Source organism: Agelaius tricolor, unplaced genomic scaffold (assembly GCF_023055355.1).
Source record: "Agelaius tricolor isolate 1412-34295 unplaced genomic scaffold, bAgeTri1.0.p SCAF_40, whole genome shotgun sequence".
In the NCBI taxonomy this organism is placed as follows: Eukaryota; Metazoa; Chordata; class Aves; order Passeriformes; family Icteridae; genus Agelaius; species Agelaius tricolor.
The window spans coordinates 1,088,976-1,112,341 of NW_027269300.1; the positions used below are offsets into that span (position 1 = coordinate 1,088,976).

The 23,366-nt window shown below is 50.6% G+C and overlaps 1 protein-coding gene across 1 annotated transcript; it reads left to right on the forward strand.

The window, feature by feature from the left end:
- Positions 1–7,859: 7,859 nt before the first annotated feature.
- Positions 7,860–8,828, forward strand: LOC139603631 (olfactory receptor 14J1-like). Its single transcript, XM_071454523.1, has one exon. The coding sequence runs from the start codon at positions 7,860–7,862 to the stop codon at positions 8,826–8,828; it is 969 nt and encodes a 322-aa protein (XP_071310624.1).
- The last annotated feature ends 14,538 nt before the right edge of the window (positions 8,829–23,366 follow it).

Sequence of the window (23,366 nt, forward strand, 5' to 3'; positions counted from 1 at the left end):
GGAGGGTGCACGAGAGATTTATTATAGCAACATGTTGCTGTTATACTCTGTCAAGATATTTACATTTACTTAACAGACACATTCACTGCCCATTGGTCATAAGAAAGAAACAAAGTTCTCTGTAGGTGACCAAGGAGCCATGTCACTCTGAGAGCCAACTAAAGTCCCTATCTTCTACCTCTCTCTCTTTCTCCATGGTGTCATGGTGATAGCCTTGGTATCTTCCTCCAGAGAGATACGGGGCTTTCCTGATCTTCAGGAAGCCTTCGCTGGCTCACAAGAACAGCACAAACATATGTTTCCTACAATGAGAGAGATGAAGGAGGAGGTGAGGAAGATGAATTTGGCACCAGTGAAGGTTACAGGCCCCAAAGTCAGAGCCCAACATCCCCCAGCTAGAGAGAGAGGGTACACCCAATGAGCCAACCTGTAGTTCTTCCTGCGTGACCATGGGGAAGACATGGGAAGGTGGGAGGGGAAATCCACTTCTCTCCTGGCAGCACGGGTGCATCAGCTCAAGGAGGGAAACACTAACTGAGGGAGTTCCACTAAAGTGAAGGCAGCCCCAGCCTCCCATGACCAAGCTGCCAGGTGTGATCTGTCAGATCCCCTTGAAGGAACCTCTACCATGTATGCCCAGGAAAGAAATAATAACCAGGGCTAGGGGGGTCCTGCCTCTAGCCAGGAAGAGGCACAGCAGAACCGGATTTTCTGGATGGTGTGGATCCGATGGCCTGGCACATTGGAGCCACAAAAATACAACGCCTTAGTTGATACTGGTGTGCAGTGTACCCTAATGCCATCGGGACATGCAGGGGCAGAACCTGTTTCCATTGCTGGGGTGATGGGGGGATCACAGCAATTGACCCTGTTGGGAGCTGAGGTGAGCCTGACTGGGAAGGAGTGGCAGAAACATCCTATTGTGACTGGCCCAGAGGCCCTGTGTATTCTGGGCATAGACTTCTTCCAGAATGGCTTCACAAACACCCCAAGGGACTCGGGTGGGCTTTTGGAATAGCTGCGGTAGAGGCAGAGAACATTAAGCAGTTGAACACCTTGCCTGGACTATCAGAAAACGCATCTGCAGTAGGACTCCTGAGGGTGGAAGAGCAACAAGTACCAATTGTCACCTCGACGGTGCACCACTGGCAGTGTTGAACAAATTAAGATGCCGTGATCTGTAGCAGGCTCCGAGCCTGCTAGGGCTCTGTGGAGGGAAGAGGCTTAAAGATAGGAAAATGCCAAGTCATGGTGAAATAGCAACAAATTGAGATGCCGTGATCCCCATCCACAGAATGATCCGTGAGCTGGAGAGCCAAGGGGTGCTCAGCAAATCCCACTCACTCTTCAACAGTCCCATCTGGCCTGTGCACAATCTGACAGAGAATGGAGATTGACTGTGGGCTATCGTGCCTTGAATGAAGTGACTCCACCGCTGAGCGCTGCTGTGCCGGACATGCTGGAGCTCCAGTACGAGCTGGAGTCCAAGGCAGCAAAGTGCTTTGCCACTATAGACATTGCTAACGCGTTTTTCTCCATTCCTCTGGCAGCAGATGCAGGCCTCAGTTTCCTTTCACCTGGAGGGGCGTGCAGTACACCTGGAACCGACTGCCCCAGGGGTGGAAGCACAGCCCCACCATCTGCCATGGACTGATCCAGGCTGCGCTGGAAAAGGGTGAGGCTCCAGAACACCTGCAGTACATCGAGGACATCATTGTGTGGGGGAACACGGCAATGGAAGTGTTTGAGAAAGGAGAGAGGATCATCCAGATTCTGCTGGAAGCTGGCTTCGCCATCAAGAAGAGCAAAGTCAAAGGACCTGCCCGAGAGATCCAGCTTCTGGGAGTGAAGTGGCAAGATGGATGGCGTCTGATTCCCACTGAGGTCATCAGTAAGATCACAACAATGTCTCCACCGACCAGCAAGAAGGAAACACAAGCTTTCTTAGCCATAGGTTTTTGGAGAATGCACATTCCTGAGTACAGCCAGGTTGTGAGCCCTCTCCACCTGGTCCCTTGCAAGAAGAACGAGTTCCACTGGGGCCCTGAGCAGCAACCAGCCTTTGCTCAGATCAAGCAGGAGATCGCTCATGCAGTAGCCCTTGGCCCAGTCAGGAGCAGAGGTGAAGAACGTGCTCTACTCTGCAGCCAGGAACAATGGCTTGTCCTGGAGCCTTTGGCAGAAGGTGCCTGGGGAGACTCAAGGCCGATCACTGGGATTCTGGAGCCGAAGTTACAGAGGATCCAAAGCCAACTACACTCCCACTGAGAAGGAAATCTTGGCTGCCTATGAAGGAGGTCAAGGGACCTCAGAGGTGATTGGCACAGAAGCACAACTCCTCCTGGCACCCCGACTACTGGTGCTGGGGCGGATGTTTAAAAGAAAGGTTCTCTGTACCCACCACACCACTGACACCACATGGGGCAAATGGATTGCTCTGATCACACAGCGTGCCTGTATTGGAAACCTGAATCACCTTGGGATTTTGGAGATAAATACAAACTGGCTGGAAGGTGAAAACATTGGTCTCACTGACAAAGAGGAGCAGGTACAAGTGACACGGGCTGAGGAAGCTCCACCGTACAACCAACTACCAGCAGAGGAAACACGCTACGCTCTTTTCACTGACGGTTCCTGTCACATTGTAGGGAAGAACTGGGAATGGAAAGCAGCTGTATGGAGCCCCACAGGACAGATTGCACAAGCTACCAAAGGAGAAGGTGGATCACGTCAATTTACTGAACTCAAAGCCATTCAGATGGCCCTGGACATTGCTGAAAGAGAGAAGGGGCCAAAACGATACCTTTTATATCGATTCATGGATGGTAGCCAATGATCTGTGGGGCTGGCTGGAAAGGTGGAAAAAGTCCAACTGGCAGCATAGGGGAAAATCAATCTGGGCTGCTGATGAATGGGAAGACATTGCTTCTTGGTTGGAGAAGCTGCCTGTGAAAGTCTGCCACGTAGATGCCCATGTCCCCAAGAGTCGGGCTAGTGAGGAACACCAAAACAACGAGCAGGTAGGTCAGGCTGCAAAGATAGAGGTGCCAAAGATAGACTTAGATTGGCAACATACGGGGGAGTTGTTCCCAGCTCAATGGGCCCATGATGCCTCAGGTCATCAGGGCAGAGGTGCCACCTGTAAGTGGGCACGAGACCGAGAGGTGGATCTAACCATGGACAGTATTTCTCAGGTTATCCATGACTGTGAGACGTGTGCTGCCATCAAGCAGGCCCAGCAGGTGAAGCCCCTGTGGTACGGTGGGCAGTGGTCCAAGTACAAGTATGGGGAGGCCTGGCAGATTGACTCCATCCCACTGCCCCAGACACGCCAGGGCAAGCGCTACATGCTGACCATGGTGGAAGCCACCACGGGATGGCTGGAGACCGACCCTGTGCCTCACACCACTGCCCAGAACACCATCCTGGGCCTGGAAAAGCAAGTCCTGTGGAGACATGGTGTGGGAGGATCTTCATCCATTGGTCCCTGGTGTCCATGGGGTTGGGTTTCTTACCTACATACGGGCGGTCGTTTGGTGACAGGGGGACTCCCACCAGGCATGTTAAGAGCGGACCGTCTACGCTTCCAATGGCCATGCAAAGATTGTCTTGCTTTAATGACTTTGCCAAAGTGACCCAGATGTTTTGTTTTGGCTGAGGGACGATCCAGCCGGTGGTCACTTGGATACAGATGAGGGCGCTGATAAAGACGATGACAACGATGGCACTGGTACTGCTGGGGGGTGCCCTGGAGGGTGTGACAGAAAGAATCATACTTCTTCTTTCCCACTGGGTAGTTTTCACTTGTGTATGGTAAAAACACACATTAGTTGACTTATTTTAAGACATTCTTAAATATTTTTAAGTTCCCCCTATAGTTCTTCCCAACTCCTCCCAATCACGCCCTACTCTTTTTTAAGGGAAGTTTGAGGGAGGGAAAAAGGAGCAGTTTCAAGACGGGAAAGAGGGAGGGGGTAGGGATAAAGGGTCACTGGTAGAGGGATGGTGGAAAAGGCAGGGGTGTGTCTGTGTTTGAGATTGACATGGATGTTATCAGTGGGATGTATCTACGTGCGATGAGTGTCCTTGCCACAACGTTTGGATATATGAATTTCTTTTTTCTTCACCTCCAAGAGAAAGCTGCTTCTGTGGCATGGTGGGAGAGGGAGCTGACTTTGTGTTCATTCGAGGGGTCGTCTTCAGATCTGTGGTCTACTGAGAAATCTTCTGGGAATCCACCGGGGTCCTGTACCTGTAGAAACACAAGCATATCCTCTGCCCCATATAATGAGAGGGTATGGCCCTTCAATAATTTTAGATTCATAATTCTGGTCAAGTACTGGAGGTCTTTCTTTGAGATGTGTATACATGTTGTTACGAAAGTGCCTTAAGACAGGGGGGTTTTGGTTCTTTTTGAGAGCAATGCATGAAATTCATAGCATAAAGTACTTTGCACAGTCTGTCTTGTATAGAGAGAGCCAGGGGCTATGTACAAATCACAAACGGGACGGGGCTGCTGTGGAACGTGCCTTGAGCTGTTTTATTTTCCAGCATCAGTCTCATTACATGGTTATGACAATGGGAAGATGCCAGCAGGTCGTGTCCATGGCAGCAGACAAAGAATGCAATGTTACAACTTACTTTAAAAGTTTTTTGACCAATCCCACAAAGCAAAAGCATATTGACAGTAGTTCTATCCAACCACGATAAGCACAGGTACCTTTGGTTAAAACAATGCTTGTTTATTTTGAATACAATACCTGCTTATAAGCCTTAAAACACAATGCACAGAGCTCCATTATTAAGCTTCAAACTTCCTAATATCTTGCTAGAAAAACTTTTCTGTAGCTTAGAGAGTTTTTCTAGATAAGCGTTAATACACAGACCATTGTTCTATTTGTCCTTGCTTTTCTACTTTTTAAATAATTTTTCTGCTGACCAATCTCATGGCTACTGCTTAGCTCTAATCAGAGTCCTGCTGTCTCTGAGGCCTGCCTTTTGCAGCTTTCCCTAAAACCCTCTGATTTTGTGGATTCCCACACTGAACACAAGTTCAGCTATTTTAAATCAAATGCTCACTGATGTAGATAGTATTAGACATGGCACACTGCAAAACAGAGCTGCTATAGATTTTTTGCTGTTAGCACATGGACACAGGTGTGAGGATTTTGAAGGAATGTGTTGTATGAATCTCGCTGACCAGTCTACATCCATTCACAGGAAACTCAAACAACTACAAGACAACATGAAGAAATTGACTCTGAATGATTGGGGCTTGGATGAATGGTTTGAGGGAGGGGGAATAACTGGATGATTGAAAGATACCTTAAAGGGAGCTTTGTTATTACTAGTAGTTATTATTATATTGCTTTGAGCTATTCCATGCATAGTGATATTGGTGACCCACTTGGTAGAAAATACAATGAAAAGGGTTTGGCTGGTGCAAGAAGAAGAAGGGGGAGTTGTAGCAATGTATCTGAACAACTTAGGCCACACTGTGCACCAGCCATATTGCTTGTAGTTATTCTCATCAGAGCCCTCTGGAATTCACCAAGGTTACTAAGACATAAACTGTGCTAAATGAAGAAAGAAAATGCTGAGAAACAGAATGCCAAGACCACAAGAACTAGATAACAGAGGGCTGTGAACCACCTGGACTGTAACCAATGACATACCCAGAGAAGTGAGTGCAGAACACTTGGACAAGAGAGAGGCACCAAAGAAGAGCTGCGTGATCAGTGTGTGCAGTAGAGTTAGAATGCATAAATAAGTGCATAATGTAAACAATCAATGGCTTCAGCTTAATCGTATTGGTTAGTTGTATGGGAGTCCTGTTTTCCCACCAAGGGTGCCTGGGAAGGAGGGATGGTTCTTCTCCATAAAAAGGAAAGCACTGAGGCAGGAGCAGGAGACAAGTGACCCTTGCAGGCCTGGGGCCTCATGGCCTCCTTGTCCCTGCTCAGCAGCCTGGCAGGGGCCGCCCCATGCTCCTGCCCTTGGCATTGCACATCCCCACATGCCACTGCCCATCCCGGCAAGAGCCCTGAGCAAGGAGGGAGGGACAGGATCTGCCTGGCCAGGCCCTGGGGCTCAGGCCTTGGCCCTTGGCATTCCTCAAACACATCCAGCTTTGCTCAGCACCAGAGACACCTTGGCCTTGTTTGTCCCCAGCTGTCATCACTGCCTGCAGTGTTCTGCTCGAACTGGAACCTGGGGACACTTTCTCAGTCATTTCCCTCAGTGGAACCCATTAAAACTTCAAGAAACTTCAGTGTTTCAATTTAACTTTGAATTCTTGTGAAGTTTTTTGAGCACTCTCTCAGGGACTGAGTCTGATGTAAACAACATCAAATCCCCAAGTGGCTCATTAAAGTCCTTGTGCTGTGTCTGTGCTGCTGAGCTTTAAAGGAACAGCTCTTCCCAGGGCCAGCTCCTCTCCCAGCCCAGCAGGGCTGAGGGCTCTGCCTGCAGGCACTGAGGGGACAGGAGCCAGGCAGAGACAGGCTGAAGGCAATCAGGATTGGGAAGACATTGAGCTGAGACTTCACCTGGGGAAAGATCTTCACAGCTCTGTGCATGGTGAGTGTGTGGGTGCAGGGCAATGTCCCCTGTGCTCCTGGAGGGATCTCCTGAAGCCAGCACACCCCAGAGCCTGGGGGATGTGTCAGGAGGACTCTCCCAGTTTCTCTGTGGCACAGGAGGAGCAGGAGCAGGAGGAGGAGGAGGAGGAGGAGGAGGATGTGCTGCAGAGCGGGGCTGCCCTTGGCACCATCAGAGGGACAGGGCAGGACGGCTCCTGCTGCCAGGGACGGCTGCAGGGGCTGAAGCTGGGGCTGCAGCCAGGGCTGCCCAGGGCTGTCCTGCAGAGCAGCTCCTGCAGCCCTCAGGGCTCTTGGCCAGCCCAGGGCATGTGCCACCTGCCAGGGGCAGCTCTCAGCCTGCCTGGCAGCTCCCCATGGACGCTGCAGGGGAGAAGTTCCAGGTGCAAGGAGCCACCCCCATCAGGGCAGATTCCTCCTGCTCTGGAGATGGTGCTGCATGGCCAGGGCTGCTCTCAGCTTTCTCCTAAAGGGAAGGGAAAGGGGCTGTCAGCTTTGGCTGTGTCCCTGAGCCTCCTGCACTGTCAGCCTGGGCATCAGCAGATGGGCCTCAGATCTCCCTCAGAAAGTGCCTCTTCAGCCTCCTCTCCCTACACACAGCAGCAGCAGCACCTTGGCTTGCAGCATCTCTGTTTGTCTGGCCTGCCCTTAAGGCCCTGCTGCCAGGGAGATGCCCCTGGGCAGTGCCCTGTGCTGGGAGGGGTCTGCAGGGCAGATCTGAGCCCCAGGGCTGGGCTGGGCTCTGGGAGCGCTGGCATGGACAAGGCTTGGATAGAGAGAAACAGCTCCCAGCAGGCACAACTCCAGGCAGCAGGGAGCCAGACCAACCCTTGGTATCCATTCCTGTTCAGCCGCGCTGGGAAAGAGAGAAGGGCTTAGAGAAATCGACTTTAAAGCTGGAATCTTTAAAAACTCCCCATTTATTTTTCAAGCTCGTTTTATGTTCGATCACCCTGAATTAGAAGGAAGTGAAATCTGCAAAGGGCACCTGTGTGGGGACCAGGAGGTCTGACTGCCCTGGGACACAGGGAGCCCTGTTTTCCTTCTGGGCTTCCCTGGGGTTCAGCCTGAGAGCAATGCTGAAGATGAAGCAGAAACTCAGCAGTAAAAACCCAAGGTTAAAAAATAAAAATGTTGAGTCAAATGGCCCCACAGGTGGAAAAGTAGTTTTGAGGGAATTCCTAAAATAACCCCAAAGGATTGACTCAAAGAGCTTGTCAATGTCTTGTTTCAACAGTCCACCATGTCCAGAGTGATGGGATGTCCAACAGCAGCTCCATCAGGCACTTCCTCCTGCTGGCATTGGCAGACACGCGGCACCTGCAGCTCCTGCACTTCTGCCTCTTGCTGGGCATCTCCCTGGCTGCCCTCCTGGGCAACGGCCTCATCATCAGCGCCGTAGCCTGCGGCCACCACCTGCACACGCCCATGTTCTTCTTCCTGCTCAACCTGGCCCTCAGCGACCTGGGCTCCATCTGCACCACTGTCCCCAAAGCCATGCACAATTGCCTCTGGGACTCCAGCACCATCTCCTACTCAGCATGTGCTGCTCAGGTATTTTTCTTTATGTTCTTTATCTCAGCAGAGGTTTCCCTCCTGACCATCATGTGCTACGACCGCTACGTGTCCATCTGCAAACCCCTGCACTACGGGACCCTCCTGGGCAGCAGAGCTTGTGCCCACATGGCAGCAGCTGCCTGGGCCAGTGCCTTTCTCCATGCTCTGCTGCACACAGCCAATACATTTTCCCTGCCCCTGTGCCATGGCAATGCCCTGGGCCAGTTCTTCTGTGAAATCCCACACATCCTCAAGCTCTCCTGCTCCAAATCCTACCTCAGGGAACTTGGGCCCATTGCATTTGGTGCATCCTTAGGTTTAGGTTGTTTTGCATCCATGGTTTTCTCCTATGTGCAGATCTTCAGGGCTGTGCTGAGGATTCCCTCTGAGCAGGGACGGCACAAAGCCTTTTCCACCTGCCTCCCTCACCTGGCCGTGGTCTCCCTGTTTATCAGCACTGCAGTCTTTGCCTACCTGAAGCCCCCCTCCATCTCCTCCCCATCCCTGGATCTGGCCCTGTCAGTTCTGTACTCGGTGGTGCCTCCAGCCCTGAACCCCCTCATCTACAGCCTGAGGAACCAGGAGCTCAAGGATGCCCTGAGAAAATTGATGAGACTGTGTTTTCAGAAGCATTTCAGAAACATTTTCTGCTGCAGAGCCTTCAGAATGTAACAATCTCAGCCTTTTTTCCCCCTATTTGTCCATTTTTATTTGGTAACTTTTTTCTACTGTTGTTGTGGTTTTTTACAAAATACTGCAGAATTACTCTTAGCATTTCTACATGAATATCTACCTTTCTTTTGAAATACAAACACTTGCAAGAGGCTTGTTTCCTTGGCATTTAAATAAAAACAAGTGCCTGCCCTGACTTGTCTGTCCAAGCCATTTCCTCAGCCCTTCTCTGTCCCCGCAGGGGCAGTGCCTGTGAGCAGAGGTGGAGGGAAGAGACTCCCAGCACAGCAGCACAGCCAGGGACAATGGCCCTGGCTCTTCCCCCATCTGCTCTGCCCAGCTCCACCCTGTCCTTGCCAGCCCTGCTGTGGCTGTAAGGCCGGAGTGCTCTGGCAGCTTGGTCCCTGTCCTGCTGCGTGTCCCTGCTGTGGCCACAGGCAGGGCCAGGCCATGGGCACTGCTGGGACACAGCTGGGCTCCAGCACAGCAGCTCCATCAGCAAAGGGCATCTCCTGAGGGCAGGGCAGGGAGGCTTTGCTCTCCTCCAGAGCTGCTGTCAGCAATGTGCTCCAGGAATGCCCTGGCCCAGCAAAGCCCAGGGCCTGGGGCAGGGGGGAGTGTGCAGGGGGCGCTCACAGCAGTGTCCTGGCCCAGCCAGAGCTCCTGGCATGGACCTGAGGCAGCAGCAGAGCAGGGCCTGGGCTGTGTCTTTGTCCTGGGACAGCCTGGGAAGGTGCCCCAGGGCAATTGTCCCACAGCAGCCCCTGCAGCCACCATTGCCAGCACTGGCCTCTCCCCACCTGCAGGAGGTTGTTTGTCCTTGCATGGAGGTGTGAGAAATTATGCCCACTTCCAAAAATATAAAAGGTTTATTAAAACCTTATCAAAAATACAACAGAATACTGAATACAGAAAATATTACGGTGCTGGGAGCAAAGGATTTTTCCTGTAACGTGCTCATCCACACAATGGAGGTTTTGCCTTTTAACCCTTTAGCCTCTCCCAAAGCTCTGTCCATTGACTCCTTCTATGCTGCCCAGCAAAACAGAATCAGGCAAGATGAATGAGTTGTTTAAATTTTTCTTCCCATCAGGTGCCAACCAAGACACAGGAAAAGGCAGAAAAAAATCTTATGCATCAGAAGAAAGGCAATTCAACAGGGAAAAACCCAAACCCAAGCACAAAAACCCACTCCAAACACAACCAAAAAAACCAAAGCAAAACCCACCACCAACAACACAAAAACCCTACAAACAAACCAACCACAAAAAGAAAAGGCCACAAACAGAAGAAAAGAAAATCCACAGGAAATCTCCCATCAGCAGAAAACATTTAACCACCTTGTGGCAGGACAGGGTTCTGTATGTGTAGGTGCTGTTTTGAAAGAAAAATCTCTTAAAAAGAAATTAATCCCCTACCCCCCTGGCCCCCCTGCTTGTCTCAGGTGATTGCTGATCATGGTGTGACATGGAGTGGAACATCCCTTGGGTCAGTCCAGCCCAGCTCTCCCATCCCTGTTCCCCAGGAACACTTGCCCACCCCAGGCCCATCGGTTGGGGGGGTTGCAGACACCTCATGCAGGGCGAGCACTGAGACAAGGACAGGAGAACAGAACAACATTTACTCTTGTCAAGGACAGTAGAACAGAACAGCACAGCCTTGGAGAAACTGATTGAGGATGTGCCACTGGCAAACAGAAACCACATGAAATGCAAGCAGGATGCCAGCTCAGCTCTGCAAGGCTGACAAAACACAAGTTATGCAGAACAATAATATTGCTCTTACTCAAAAGGAGGGGTCAAAGAACAGCCACCTAAAAAGGACACTGGATGCTGAAGACAGACCCCAAAGAACCATGTAAGGACTTGGGATAAGGTGTGCAACAATGTCAAATAAAGGAAGTGGGGATAGCTAATGGATACATAATGAGTGTGTGTAGTAAAAACTCGGTTCATTCAATGCTCAGTGCACTCAAATGGAGGAAGGATGGCCCAAGTGACCACCATGCTGTAATAAAGAAGACCTGCTTTTAAATACTCCAAATTCTGCTCAGAAGTTTCTATCCAGTGGATTTCAGTATCAGTGGTGTCCTTGGCTCCATTATGCCCCACAGTTTCACAATGGCCCCTTGGTTCCATGAGGCCCTGCTGTAGAACAATGGACCCTTGGTTCCATTGGGTTCTGTACTGTCAAAATGGCCTCCTTGGTTCTGCACTGCCACAATGCTCTCCTTTGCTCCACGAGGCCTTGGTGTGTCACAACAGCCCCTTGGTTCCATCAACTGCCACAGTGTCACCAAGGTCTCTTGGATCTGCAGTGTCACAATGGACAATTGGTCACAAGCAGCCCCGCTGTGTCACCATGAATATTTGGTTCCATGGGGCCCCAGAGTGTCATAATGGCTCCTTGGTTCCATGAGGTTCCACAGCATCACCATGGTCTCCTTGGATCTGCAGTATCTCCATGGACCATTGGTTCCATGTGGCCCTGCTGTGTCACAGTGGTTCCTTGGTTCCATGAAGCCCCAGTGCATAACAATGGAATCTTGGTCCTGTGAGGTTCTGTACAGTCACAGTGGTGGCCTTGGTTCTGGACTGTAACAATGGATCCTTGGTTTCATGAGGTTCCATGATGTCACAATGGTCTCCTTGGTTCCCTGAGGTTCCATGATGTCACAATGGTCTCCTTGCTTCCACAAGGCCTTGCTTTGTCACAATGGACCCATGGTTCCATGAGCTTCCATGGTGTCACCACGGTCTCCTCAGATCCTCATTGTCACAATGGACAATTGGCTCCATGGGCCCTGCTGTGTCACGATAAACCCTCAGTGCCATGAGGTTCTGTGGTGTCACAATGGTCTGCCCGGTTCAATGAGGCCCTGGAGTGTCACAATGGCTGCTTGGTTCCATGAGCTTCCATAGCATCAACAATGGTCTCCTTGTTTCTGCAGTAATGGACTCTGGTTCCATGAGGTTCCTAAATGTCACTGGTCTCCTGGGTTCCATGTGGCCCTGCTGTGTCACCACGGCCCCTTGGTTCCATGAGTTTCTGTACTGTCAGCAATGGTTCCTTTGTTCCAATGAGGCCCTGCTGTGTCCCAATGGACCCTGGATTCCATGAAGTTCTTCAGTGTCACAATGGCCCCGTGGATCCATGAGGTCCCACAGTGTCACCATGGTGTCCATGGATCCACACTGCCATAAGGGACCATTGTTGCAGCTGGAATAGCTGCTAATAAAGCCCAGGATAGGGAAGCAAAAAGGGCCTTTGCATGGTACCCACAGATGTTTGATTCAGCCGTGCAGTGAGATGTTCAGGATCACAAGGCAGGACTCCTGGGGGGAGTCCAGGTTTCTGTATCTCCAGAGGAAGGGGCTGATCAGTGCCATGGGGCAGTACAAAGATGGGGGCCAATGGGGAATAGGGAGGGAGTGGCTGAGGGACACAGAACAAGGGGAAGGAGCTAATGGGGTTGAAAAGCTTTTGAGGGAATGTCACAGACATCTTTCATGAAAAATCCTTTCTTAGGATTTTTCCTTGTGAGAAGCTGCAGTTTCAGCAACCAAACGTAAACAATGGTTATCTGCTGCTGTGGAATGCAACAGGTAGACCCGTGATTGGTCTCCTGTGGATGTTTGGATTTACTGACCACTCATGACAGAGCTGGCTCTTGCTCTCTGTCTGAGACACAGATCTTTGTTATTCATTCTTGTCTATTCTTAGCTTAGCTAGCTTCTGAAGAAACCTTTTCCTGTCTATTTCTTTTTAGTATAGTCTTAATGTAACATATATCATAAAATAATAAATCAAGCCTTCTGATCATGGAGTCAACATTCTCGTCTCTTCTTCATCCTGAAGCTTCTTGTGTCTCCCTAATCCAGGGAATGCCTCTCAGGGCCTCCACAGGTGCAGAGTGTCACAATGGCCCCTTGGTTCTTTTGAGCTCCTCAGAATCACAGTGGCCCTTGGCTGCATGAGGCCCAGCTGTGTCACACTGGCCCCTTGCTTCCATTGGGCCCCACAGTGTCACAATTGTCCTCCCTTAGTTCCATGAGGCCCTGCAATGTCATAATGGACCTTTGGTTCCATCAGTCCCACATTGTTCCATGAATCGTTAGTTCCATGGGGCTCTGTAGTGTCACAATGGTCCCTTGGTTCCGTGGTGCCACACAGGGCCACAATTGCCCAACATGGTCTCATAGTGTCACAATGGACTCCTTGGTTCCATGGAGACAGAAAGTGACACAATGGCCCTTTGGTTTCACAGGGCCTCAAAGTGTGAAAATGGCCTCCATGGTTCCATGAGGCCCCACAATCTCCCAATGGACCCTTAGTTCCAAGGGCCCCACAGTGTCACAAGGCTGCCTTAGTTCCACGAGGCCCCTCAGTGTTGTGGTGGCCCCTTGGCTCCATGAGGCAAAGCAGAATCAGAATGGCCCCTTGGTTCCATGGAGCACCACGGTGTCACCATGGTCCCATTGGTTCCACAGGGCCCCTCAGTGTAACAATGGACCTTTGGTTCCATGAGGTTCCTCAGTGTCTCAGTGGCCCCTTGGCTCCATGTGGTCCCGCTGTGTCACAGTGCCAGGTGGTTCCATGAGGCCCCACAGTGTCCAAATGGTCTCCTTGGTTCTGGGAAGCCCCACAGAGCCACAAGGGACCCTTGGTTCCAGGAGGCCTTGCCGTGTCACAATGGACTTTTGATTCCAGGAGCTTTCACACTGTCAACAATGGTCTGAGCACTGCGGTGTCACCATGGATCCTTTGTTCCATGAGGTTCCAGAGCAGAACATGATCCCCTTGATTCCAGAAGGTTCTGCAGTGTCACAATGGACCATTGGTTCCATGCAGCCCCACACTGTCACAATGACCCCATGGCTCCAGGAGCTTCCACACTGTCAGCAATGCTCTCCTTGGTTCCATGAGGCCTTGCTCTGATACAATGGACTTTTGGTTCCATGGGGTTCCACTGCATCACCAGGGACCCTTTGTTCCATGGGGTTCCACAGTGTCACATCTGACTCCTTGGTTCTGTGAAGCCCAGCTGTCACCAAATCTCTGAAATACCAGAATAAGGCTCTATAACTCTCATTTGCTATTTCAGAGGGCATCATTTATTCAGATCTGAGGTCCAGCATGGGATAACTCCTAACCTTACGTGGACATGTAATTCTACCTGTGTGTTGCTTATACACAGTCACTAAATGTGTATAACAATTTACCCATTTCCATAAAACCCACCCCAAGTTCCCAGATTCACTCCTTGTTTTCTCTATCCCTGCACCCTTGAGCCAGATGTCTTCTTCTTCTCTTCCAACCACCGTTGCTGGGAAAGCAGCCCCTGCATGCCTTGTTCCTGTGCTGAAAGTTCCCAGGCAGGGTAAAAATGGGATGAACCCTTTTGGTATCAGCCCAAGGCTTTGTGTGGGCAGGCAGAGGCAGGCAGGAGGCAGAGCTGTCAGCAAAGGAAGGGCCCAGCCAGGTGGGGCAGCCGGGGGATGCCGACAGCCTGCAGGGACAGCGGCGCAGGGCAGGGACACCGTAGGACAGCCTGGGCTGCACAGGGCACAGGCATGGGCAGCAGCTGCAAGACAGCCCTGCCAGAGCCAACTGGGGCAGCACTTTGGCCATGGCTGCTGGGCCTGGGCCTGAGGCAGGAGCAGGAGACAAGTGACCCTTGCAGGCCTGGGGCCTCATGGCCTCCTTGTCCCTGCTCAGCAGCCTGGCAGGGGCCGCCCCATGCTCCTGCCCTTGGCATTGCACATCCCCACATGCCACTGCCCATCCCGGCAAGAGCCCTGAGCAAGGAGGGAGGGACAGGATCTGCCTGGCCAGGCCCTGGGGCTCAGGCCTTGGCCCTTGGCATTCCTCAAACACATCCAGCTTTGCTCAGCACCAGAGACACCTTTGCCTTGTTTGTCCCCAGCTGTCATCACTGCCTCCACTGTTCTGCTCTAACTGGAACCTGGGGACTCTTTCTCAGTCGTGTCCCTCAGTGGGACACATTAAAACTTCAAGAAACTTTGGAGTTCCAATTTACCTTTGAGTGTTGAGAAGTTTTTTGAAGACTCTCTGTGGTGGTTTGACAGGAAATGTGTTTTTTGGGATGCTGTGTTTTTGGCCAATGGATATTCAGGCTTTAATATTGGCATTTAACCTGGCCATTGGGACATGGACACACCTCTGAGAACACGGGGTTAAAAGCAGAGCTCTCCCCTGGGAGGCCCTCTTGGGTTTCCGGCGGGAAAGAGTTCGGGTCTCTCCCCCGGCCCTGCTTCTAGCTGGGCAGGGGGAGGGGAAAGCCATGTGGCCAAGAGAGGTAGGCCTGAGCCCGGGGGTGGAAGGGTGGAAGAGAGAAAGAGAGAGAGAGACACCGGGAGCCATCGGGCAGCCCCCCCTGAGAGACAGAGAGAGAGAGAGAAAGAGCCGCTGCCTGAGACTGTGACCTTGAAGCTTGATAAACATGGGCCTGTGCCGGCAGCACGGCTGGGACGGAGAAGAGGGGGGGGTTCAGCCGGCCGCTTGTAGGAGCTTTTAACCCGTTTTTGGAAAATGAGAACTTTACAGAACATTGATCTTTCCTAGAAGATAGAGTGGAAGATGAAAAAGGAAATGGGCCAGTGTGAGAGAGGTCTGGGCAAGTGAGAGATAGTAGAAGAATAGAGAAGAATCTTAGTGGGAAGAGATGATGGAGTAGCTTTTGCTGGACTCTTTTTGTATAGCCATGGACAGAACCATGTTCCTTGTGATACAGAGACTGCATTCTAGGGGGAGGCAATGGCCTCAGAGCCAAGAGGGTTCAGTGTTGATGCCCCTCGGCCCCAGGGGGTGAAAAATATGGGGGGGACAGGTGTCCCAAAGGAGAGATTGTGGGGACAGGTGTCCCAAAGGAGAGACTGTGCCTTTTTTGGATCTGGACAGAGCATCCTTAAAAGACAACCCTAGAAGCAGTTCTGGTCCGTGTTCAGTGGTGAGAGCATTGGACATGAAAAGGAAGAAGTCACGACGGCAGATGTACTCCGGGCGGTGCCACAAGTGACACAGGAACACATGAGGCTTCGATTGTGTTTCCAGGGGAAGCCCATGGCACAAGAAGGACTCCTCTCCTCTTGATGAACTGAGGATTGATTGTCTAAAAGGTGCTGCTGGACCGAGAGTTGGTGATTTGAGGAACAAATGTATTGTGTTAGAAATTTGGTGGGGGGAGGAGGAAATGCATTTGTGAAGTTTTCATTTTCCCTGTGTGTGTGTTCCTTTTTATCTGTAGTTGTAGAGTAGTTAATAAAGTTCTGTTGTTTTTTTTTTTTCCCTAAGTAGGAGCCTGCTTTGCTTATTCCTGGTCACATCTCACAGCAGAAACCAGGGAGAAGGTATCTTCATGGGGGCACTGGCATTGTGCCAGTGTTAAACCATGACACTCTCTCAGGGATTGAGTCTGATGTAAACAACACCAAAGCCCTGAGAGGGTCATTAAAGTTTTCCTAGTCCAGTGATGGAGAAAGATTTCAAAGAACTTGTCAGAAACAGACATTCCTATTTTAAATGACGTATTTTTATTTTATTTCTCTTTAGAGCAGAGGTGATTGAAGCATTCTGTGATTGAGATTGACCCAGGGTCTCTCCTCAGCAGCTCTGGCCTGCTCACAGAAGCTGTGCCTTGAGCTCTGACCCAGTGTGGACAACCTTGCTCCACAGTGCCCCGCGCCATCCTGTCTGTCCTCACTCCCCTGGGACCTGCTGTGCTTGGAGAGCTGGCTGCACCCAGCCTAAGAGGGGTTTTCCCTTTTCGCATTTTTTGAAGCAATCTGAAACTCCTGAGTTTCCCCACTGAAAACAGACACACTGCTCAGGTGTGTGCCAGCCCAAGGGGCCACCAAAGCCACTGCAGAGCTGCCCTGGGCCAGTTGTGAGGGTGGACCAGCAGCCCAAGCTGCACTGGGCCACTGCAAGGGGCTGTGGCCATGGGAACTGCACTGACCCCACTGCTGGGTTTGGCTGCCACGGCCACTGTGAGAAATTAAACTGTCCTTGGAAATACTGGGGAGGACTGGGACATACTGGGGAACACTGGGAACGCTGTGGGGAAGAATGGGGACACTGGGGCACCCTGTGTTTGAAATTGGGAGGAACTGGAGGGACTGGGCTGTACTGGGAGGGATTGGAGGGGCACTGGAGTTTTACTGGGGCTGTACTGGGGTAGTACTGGGAATGAACTGGGCTGTACTGGGAGGGAACGGAGAGGCTGTTCCCGCCTCCACCGCCTCTCATTCCCCGAGGCTTCTGCCCATCACCGCTCACAGCCAATCAGCGCCAGAGATCCGGGCCTGGGGCCGGGGCCTAGACAGGCGCCGTATTTTAATTTTTTGCTTACAACTCCCATCATGCCCCGCGGCCGGATACAGCCACATTGCATCTGGGACTGCAACGCCCGTCATGCCCCGCGCTCCACAGAACCCCGGGATCCGCCCCCATCTGTCCCATAAGTATCCCCCAGACCCTGAAGGATCCTTCAGTGCCACCTCAGTGCCCATTTGGGACCCCACAAAAGCGTCCCCGGACCCCCTGCGTGCTCCCAACCCCACAGATGCCCGGGACACCCCCTTCTGGGAATTTGTCTCCTCTCATCCCCCGTGGCCCCCGAGCCCCTCAGAACACAGTCCCAAGCCTAAAACTCCTGCCGTTCCCACGCCCTAAAGAGCCCGGTTAGAGCTCCCCGAGCTCCCCCCAAGGATTCCCGAGCCATTTAAGTTCCCCCGAGGACCTCAAGTCGGGGCTCGGACGCAAAAGTGTCCCCCAAGTGCCTTCCCGGACCCCCAAACGCCCCGTTCCAACCACTTCCGGGACTACAGCTCCCATCATGCTCCGCGGCGCACGTCCAGCGCTATTCCAGCCGGGACTTCATCTCCCGTGATGCCCCGCGCCCCTCCGAGACCCATTGCAGCTGCGCTTCGGACTCTCGTGATGCTCCGTGGCCCCGTTAAACCGTATTAGGCCTGCGCCTACAACTCCCATCAGCCCCCGCGCCCCAGAGAGCCCCGTTCGAGCCCCCCAAGGACCCGCCCGGACCCCGAACGGCCCCAAATTCCCCTCCCTGACCTCCAAGGGCCCCCCAGGACCCCCAAGTGCTGCCCCGGACCCCGAACTGTCCCTCAGAATCCCTGAGTGCCCCGTCCAAGTTCCCACCGGCTCCCCCAAGTGTCCTCCAGACCCTCAAGTTCTCTCTGAATCCCCTCCCCAGACCCAAAACTGCCCCAAATGTGCCCCAGAAATGGCTCCAGGGACCCCAAAGTGCCTCCTCTTGACCATATGCGAAAAAAAAGATGATAAGAATGATGCCAAAAGGTCTACAAAGAATATTAGTTACCATATAGAGGAAGAAATAAATACCCAATAGAGCTTAATGAATTAATGAAGGGAATTGTGTTCCTTAGAACCAATGACCAATAATTTTCTGTGTTGCTAAAAGTGTATCGATTTTTTAATATAAATGTACAAATTGGGTAATTAAAATTGAATAATACTATCAGAATAATATAATTATCATTTTATTAAGTAATTGGAATTTATTTATAAGGAAAAATGCTTAAATTTTTGTTATGCTTAGGGATGTCAGTCCCAGGTGGGTGATGTCAGACATGGTGAGTCTGGGGTTTAGGAGCAAGTTGTCCAAACAGGCTCAGCCTGCAAGGGGCTCATTCTTCTCCCTGCCCAGACCTCCTGAGGAGACATTCAGCATCAAGATCACCTGGGGAATGCTTCCATCCCCTCTTCTCTGAAATGAAAAGTAAAAAAATATTCCCTTGTCTAAAGGTGGTGCACTTTGAATTCATGAGGTGCACTTTGAAATCTCCCTCCTGAAGAGAACTCCAAACTGACTCCAATCACTGCACAAGGCCTGGAGACTCAAAGGCAATGGAAGGGAGACAAAGAGCTCCTGAGGGCTTTCTGGATTTTAATCAGCCCCACGGTGGATTTGGGGCTGGGTCCAGGAGCCTCAGGCACAGAGAGAAGGATGAAGAAGCTGCTCAAGGAGTCAGCAGCAAAACTCCAAGTGCCTTGGAGCATGGCTGGGCCTCTGTGAGGGCAGGGAGGGCCAAAGGCTGCCCTGGAGGGCCTGGCGAGAGCAGATCCTTGAGGCCAGGATTGCAGGGAGCCCAAGGCTCTGAGCGGGGAACTGCAATGCTGAGCAAGGCCTGGCTTGGCTGCAGGAAGCAGAAAGGCCAAGGCCTGAGCCCAGCCTGGGCCAGCAGGGCCTGTCCCTCACGGCTGCCTCGGGGCTCTTGGTGGGCCAGGGGGATGTGAGGGGCAGCAAGGACAAATGGCATCAACCTGCAGCCCCTGCCAGCCTCCCCAGGGAGGCCGAGGGAGAAGCCAAGTGCAGCCCCTGCCAGGAAAGTTCCTCCTGTGGGGCCTCCAGAGGCGCTGCCCGAGCCCAGGGCACAAAGGCCTGGCTGCCTGTGGCCCTGCCAGCCCTGCCCAGCCCTTGGCCATCTGTCCTGCAGGCTGTGGCCCCTGGGCGTGCTGCTCCTCTGCCCTGGCCGGCTGCACTCGCCCATCTCGCTGTCCCCCAGCATTTCTCACCCAGCGTTTCTGTGCCCTCCCTGGGCTCCCTGCACCCAGCGCTGCCGGCTCCTGGCACACAGAGCCCGGCCATGGCCCAGCCTCACACTGCCACACCTCCAGCACCAACATTCTGCCCTGCGAGGGACTTTGCTTTCTCCTCAGCTCCAGCCTGAACCTTCCTGAAATAAATAGAGCAGGAGATCTTTCTCCTTTTAAATGCCTTTATTAAAAATTAGCTCAGGTGGGGAGAACCAACAGGTCGTGCTCACGCCACCACTGCTCCCAGGAATGGCATGGAGGAGGAGGAAGAGTGCAGCTTTGTCTGCTGGTCTGCAGGCAGACCTGAGGCCTCCGTCCTCACGAGAGCACCAGGCAATTCCCGGTTTTTCAGTTTGACATTCAACATCTTCTTTCTAGCTGACATCTCTTCGGTTAGGGTGAGGGGTAAAAAGGGTCTTAGCGGACACTGGATTCTGTTCCTCACGTCTAGGCATCACTTCAGTCTTTTAATTCCATGGTGGCTCATTGTTTTTCATGGTTTCCTCTGCTAGATTTGGTGAGGGGTTTTCTCATTTGCATGCCAACCCCAATGTCACCCCTTCCTCACAGTCCCAGGTGCCATCTTCCAGGAAGCAGCAGGGTGATGCTCTACAAAGGGGAGCTCTAACCATCAACAAGGTAATTAAAGGAGAACTATTACCAACAGGGGATTACAACATGAAATTATTAACAACAAATAGTTATAACTCCAACTTGGTAGAAATTGTTTTAACTTGTGAACTCTGCAACCTTTTAAAAAAATGGACAACTTTTCTACTCATAACAGTCCCCCCTCTTTTTCTTTGATCAGGTTTAAACTTTAGCTCGCATTAACTTGCAATTTCAACTTGCAATTCTATGCAATGAGCATAGAATTTCCTTACGTTTTTGTATTGATTATAAATTTCTTGAGTGCTCTGGTAATCATGGTCACTTAACTTTATTACCTTTTCTGGTTTCTTCAGGTTAATTTCTTCAGAGATCCCTAGGTTGGTCTGCATGGCAGATATTACCATTTTTAATGAAGCAGGGAAGTAAGCATGATAAAAAGAGCAAACCAGCAAGTGTACACACAGTGAAGAAAGCTACCTTTTTCCACCAATCTCCTTTGAAAGTCCATAGGTTGTCCCACCAAGTGTCAATCAAGTGTAGGAGTCTGTTCTTGGTTACTTACATATGCTAGTTTTTTATTTCATTTGAGATGTTTCTAATGATTGCACTCTTCATCTCTATTACTGCCTGGAGCCTGATGATTCTGTTTAGCATAGATATCAGGTTCCAATAAGCCCAGGACTCATCTTGAGCCCAGGTGGCTGGGACATAAGTCTTGATAATTTTTCTTGGGGTCCGAACCTGGCTCTTACAATTTTGGATTCCCCCAATTTCAATTGCACTTTGCCACCTCCGTTTGCTTTTTCTTAAATCATCATATATAGGAACTCCTAAACTTGATCCAGATTCTTTGGGTAATAAAAAGAAAGCTGGTTTTATCATTCCAATGGTGCAACTGCCAGACCAGTCTCCTGGCAATTTAGTGTATGCTGTAGTACCACAGATCCAAAACAGGTGTTTAGGGGCCCCCCAAAATGTATGCTTAGGTTGTGTTGGACATTCCCAATATTTAGAAATGGCTTTCATTCCCCAAAAGGGGTTTATCCCTTCTTCAGTATACTCATAAAATTCATATGCTTCATGGTAGATACACTTGTTCTTTTCTTTTCTTTCAACAGACCAAAATCTATTTGGATCTCTTGGGATCCACTGGGTAGCAGAGTTCTTTACTGCTAAATGCCTTTTACAGACCATTCTTTTTACTGGTCTACTGTACCCCTTAATACTAAATTAATACTAAATTCTGAGTTATTCTGTATCCAGTTACAGATTTCTAATAGCCTTAGATTAATCTTTTCCCATGGCCAAATTTTGGTCATCTGGGTACAAACTCGACAATCAGTTAAATTTAGTTTGTGGCTAACTTTTTTCACTGAATTTATGAATAGGTTCTTATCTCGGGGTATCTCTAAATGGTCTTGTTCTCTTATTGCTTTTACTGTCTCTTTCTCTTTGACCTGATGTACCAGGCTTGCTTCAGTAGCATCACATTCAAGCACAACCAGGTTTCTCCTACAGGGCACTGTCCCAGGAGTTGCTGCCTAAAAGTGGTGGCATTCTGGACTATCCAATACATTGGGGGAGGGTAACACAATTCGGGTTAGAATTGGTGTGGACTCTAGACAAGGAGCTCACTTCTTCCTCCTCATAGAGGGGTTGGTGGCACTCACTGCACGGCTCTCTTGGGCTCCCCAGAGCACCACCAGCAATTAGAGCCATCATTACTGCTCTTCCCAAGAATCTGGTATGGGTCATCTGGCACGGCCGGCCCACCCGGCCTTGCCTCTTGGGGAACTTTACCAAGAAGAAGCTTCCAAGCTCTTTAGAGTCCCTTCTCCCCGCTTCTCTGGTTAAACTTCTCTTGGTCCGTTCCTTACTAATTTTGGTTTCTCTTAGGGGAGTGGTCTGTAGAGGATTAACCTGGAGTCTTTGGAACTGAATTGGGGGAACTTAACCAGAATTACTTGTTAACAGTCTTTAACTTTTTACAAACTTATTTTAAACACAGAACTGTCTTATAACACTTTAAGATAAGGTATGGTTCTGATACCAAACTCTTTTCTTATTCAGTTCATCAGTCTTTTGGGCTCTTCCTTTTGAGAGTCAACTTGAAGTCTTTTGGTCTTTTTATAATGGTATACTCAGGTGAATTAACTCGTGATGTGGTTGACTCCTGTCCTGAGTTAGGGGGTGAGTCATGTGGAATCCAGTCCAATGTCAGTTTCACCCCCTAGGTGAAACTGACATTGAATCCAGCCCAGTGCCAGAGGGAGAGTGGTGTGGAGTCTGGCCCAATGCCAGAGGGAGAGTGGTGTGGAGTCTGGTCCAATGCTAGGGGGTGAAACTGATGTTGAATCTTGGTCCAGTGCCAGGGGGTGAGAGTGGTGTGGAATCTGATGATGTGGGTCTAATGTTTTCCTCTGGTCCGCACAGTCGAATTAGCAATGAGGAGTACCTGAAAGTGGCTTTCAAATATAGGCATTAATGGTCTACTGTGATTTTATCAAAACCCAATTTCTTGGGTTAATGTTATGTATAATTTGTTAATTTCCCTTTTTCCATAGCTTGCATGTTTCTCTCATCAATTTCTGCCTACTCTGTATTTTGCAAGGAGTTGTATTTCTGTTAGCTAACTTAACTCCCAAAGGGCTATCTTGGGAGTATCTTTTCTAGCATGCTTTTATTCTCCCATTTTTCTCGGCATCTAACTTACTGGTTTTCTGTTCAATTTTCAAGATCTTGTCTATTCATCCCCTGCCTCTGTTTCTCACTTTCACTAACAGCTTAAATACCACTTTTCTTTCAACCCCTTGCATCTAAAACAAACTTTTTCCCCACACTACTTTTCAACACAATGCACCTCCCTCCAAGGAGATGTGGTAAAACTTACAATGCACAATCCACATTACCTATACTTTAACTTGTCTACATTCACTCACTTTTATTTCTCATTCACCTTCACACATTCCTTCCCACCCTCAAGACACAAAGTGGATCTTTATTGCCAGAAAATCACGGGTCCCTGTGGCCCCCCCTCGCCTTGGGGTTGGCCTCCAGCTCTCAGTATCTCCGGGCCTTCTGGAAGGGCCCTGGCTCTGCTGCCTCCGGTGCCCGTTCACCTGTGAGGCTGCCTGCGTGTCACTCACGCTCTTACAGCTACGGCCCCCTCACACACCAGGGAACACTGGTCTGGTTTGCAGGTCACACACACTCTTTCTACTGCCCCCTTCCTACCTGCCCGGGAAGTTGAGGCTGACTTTGTGACTCACTCTCACACACACAACAAGATAACAATAAGGTACCTTTTACTTTCACATCACTTAT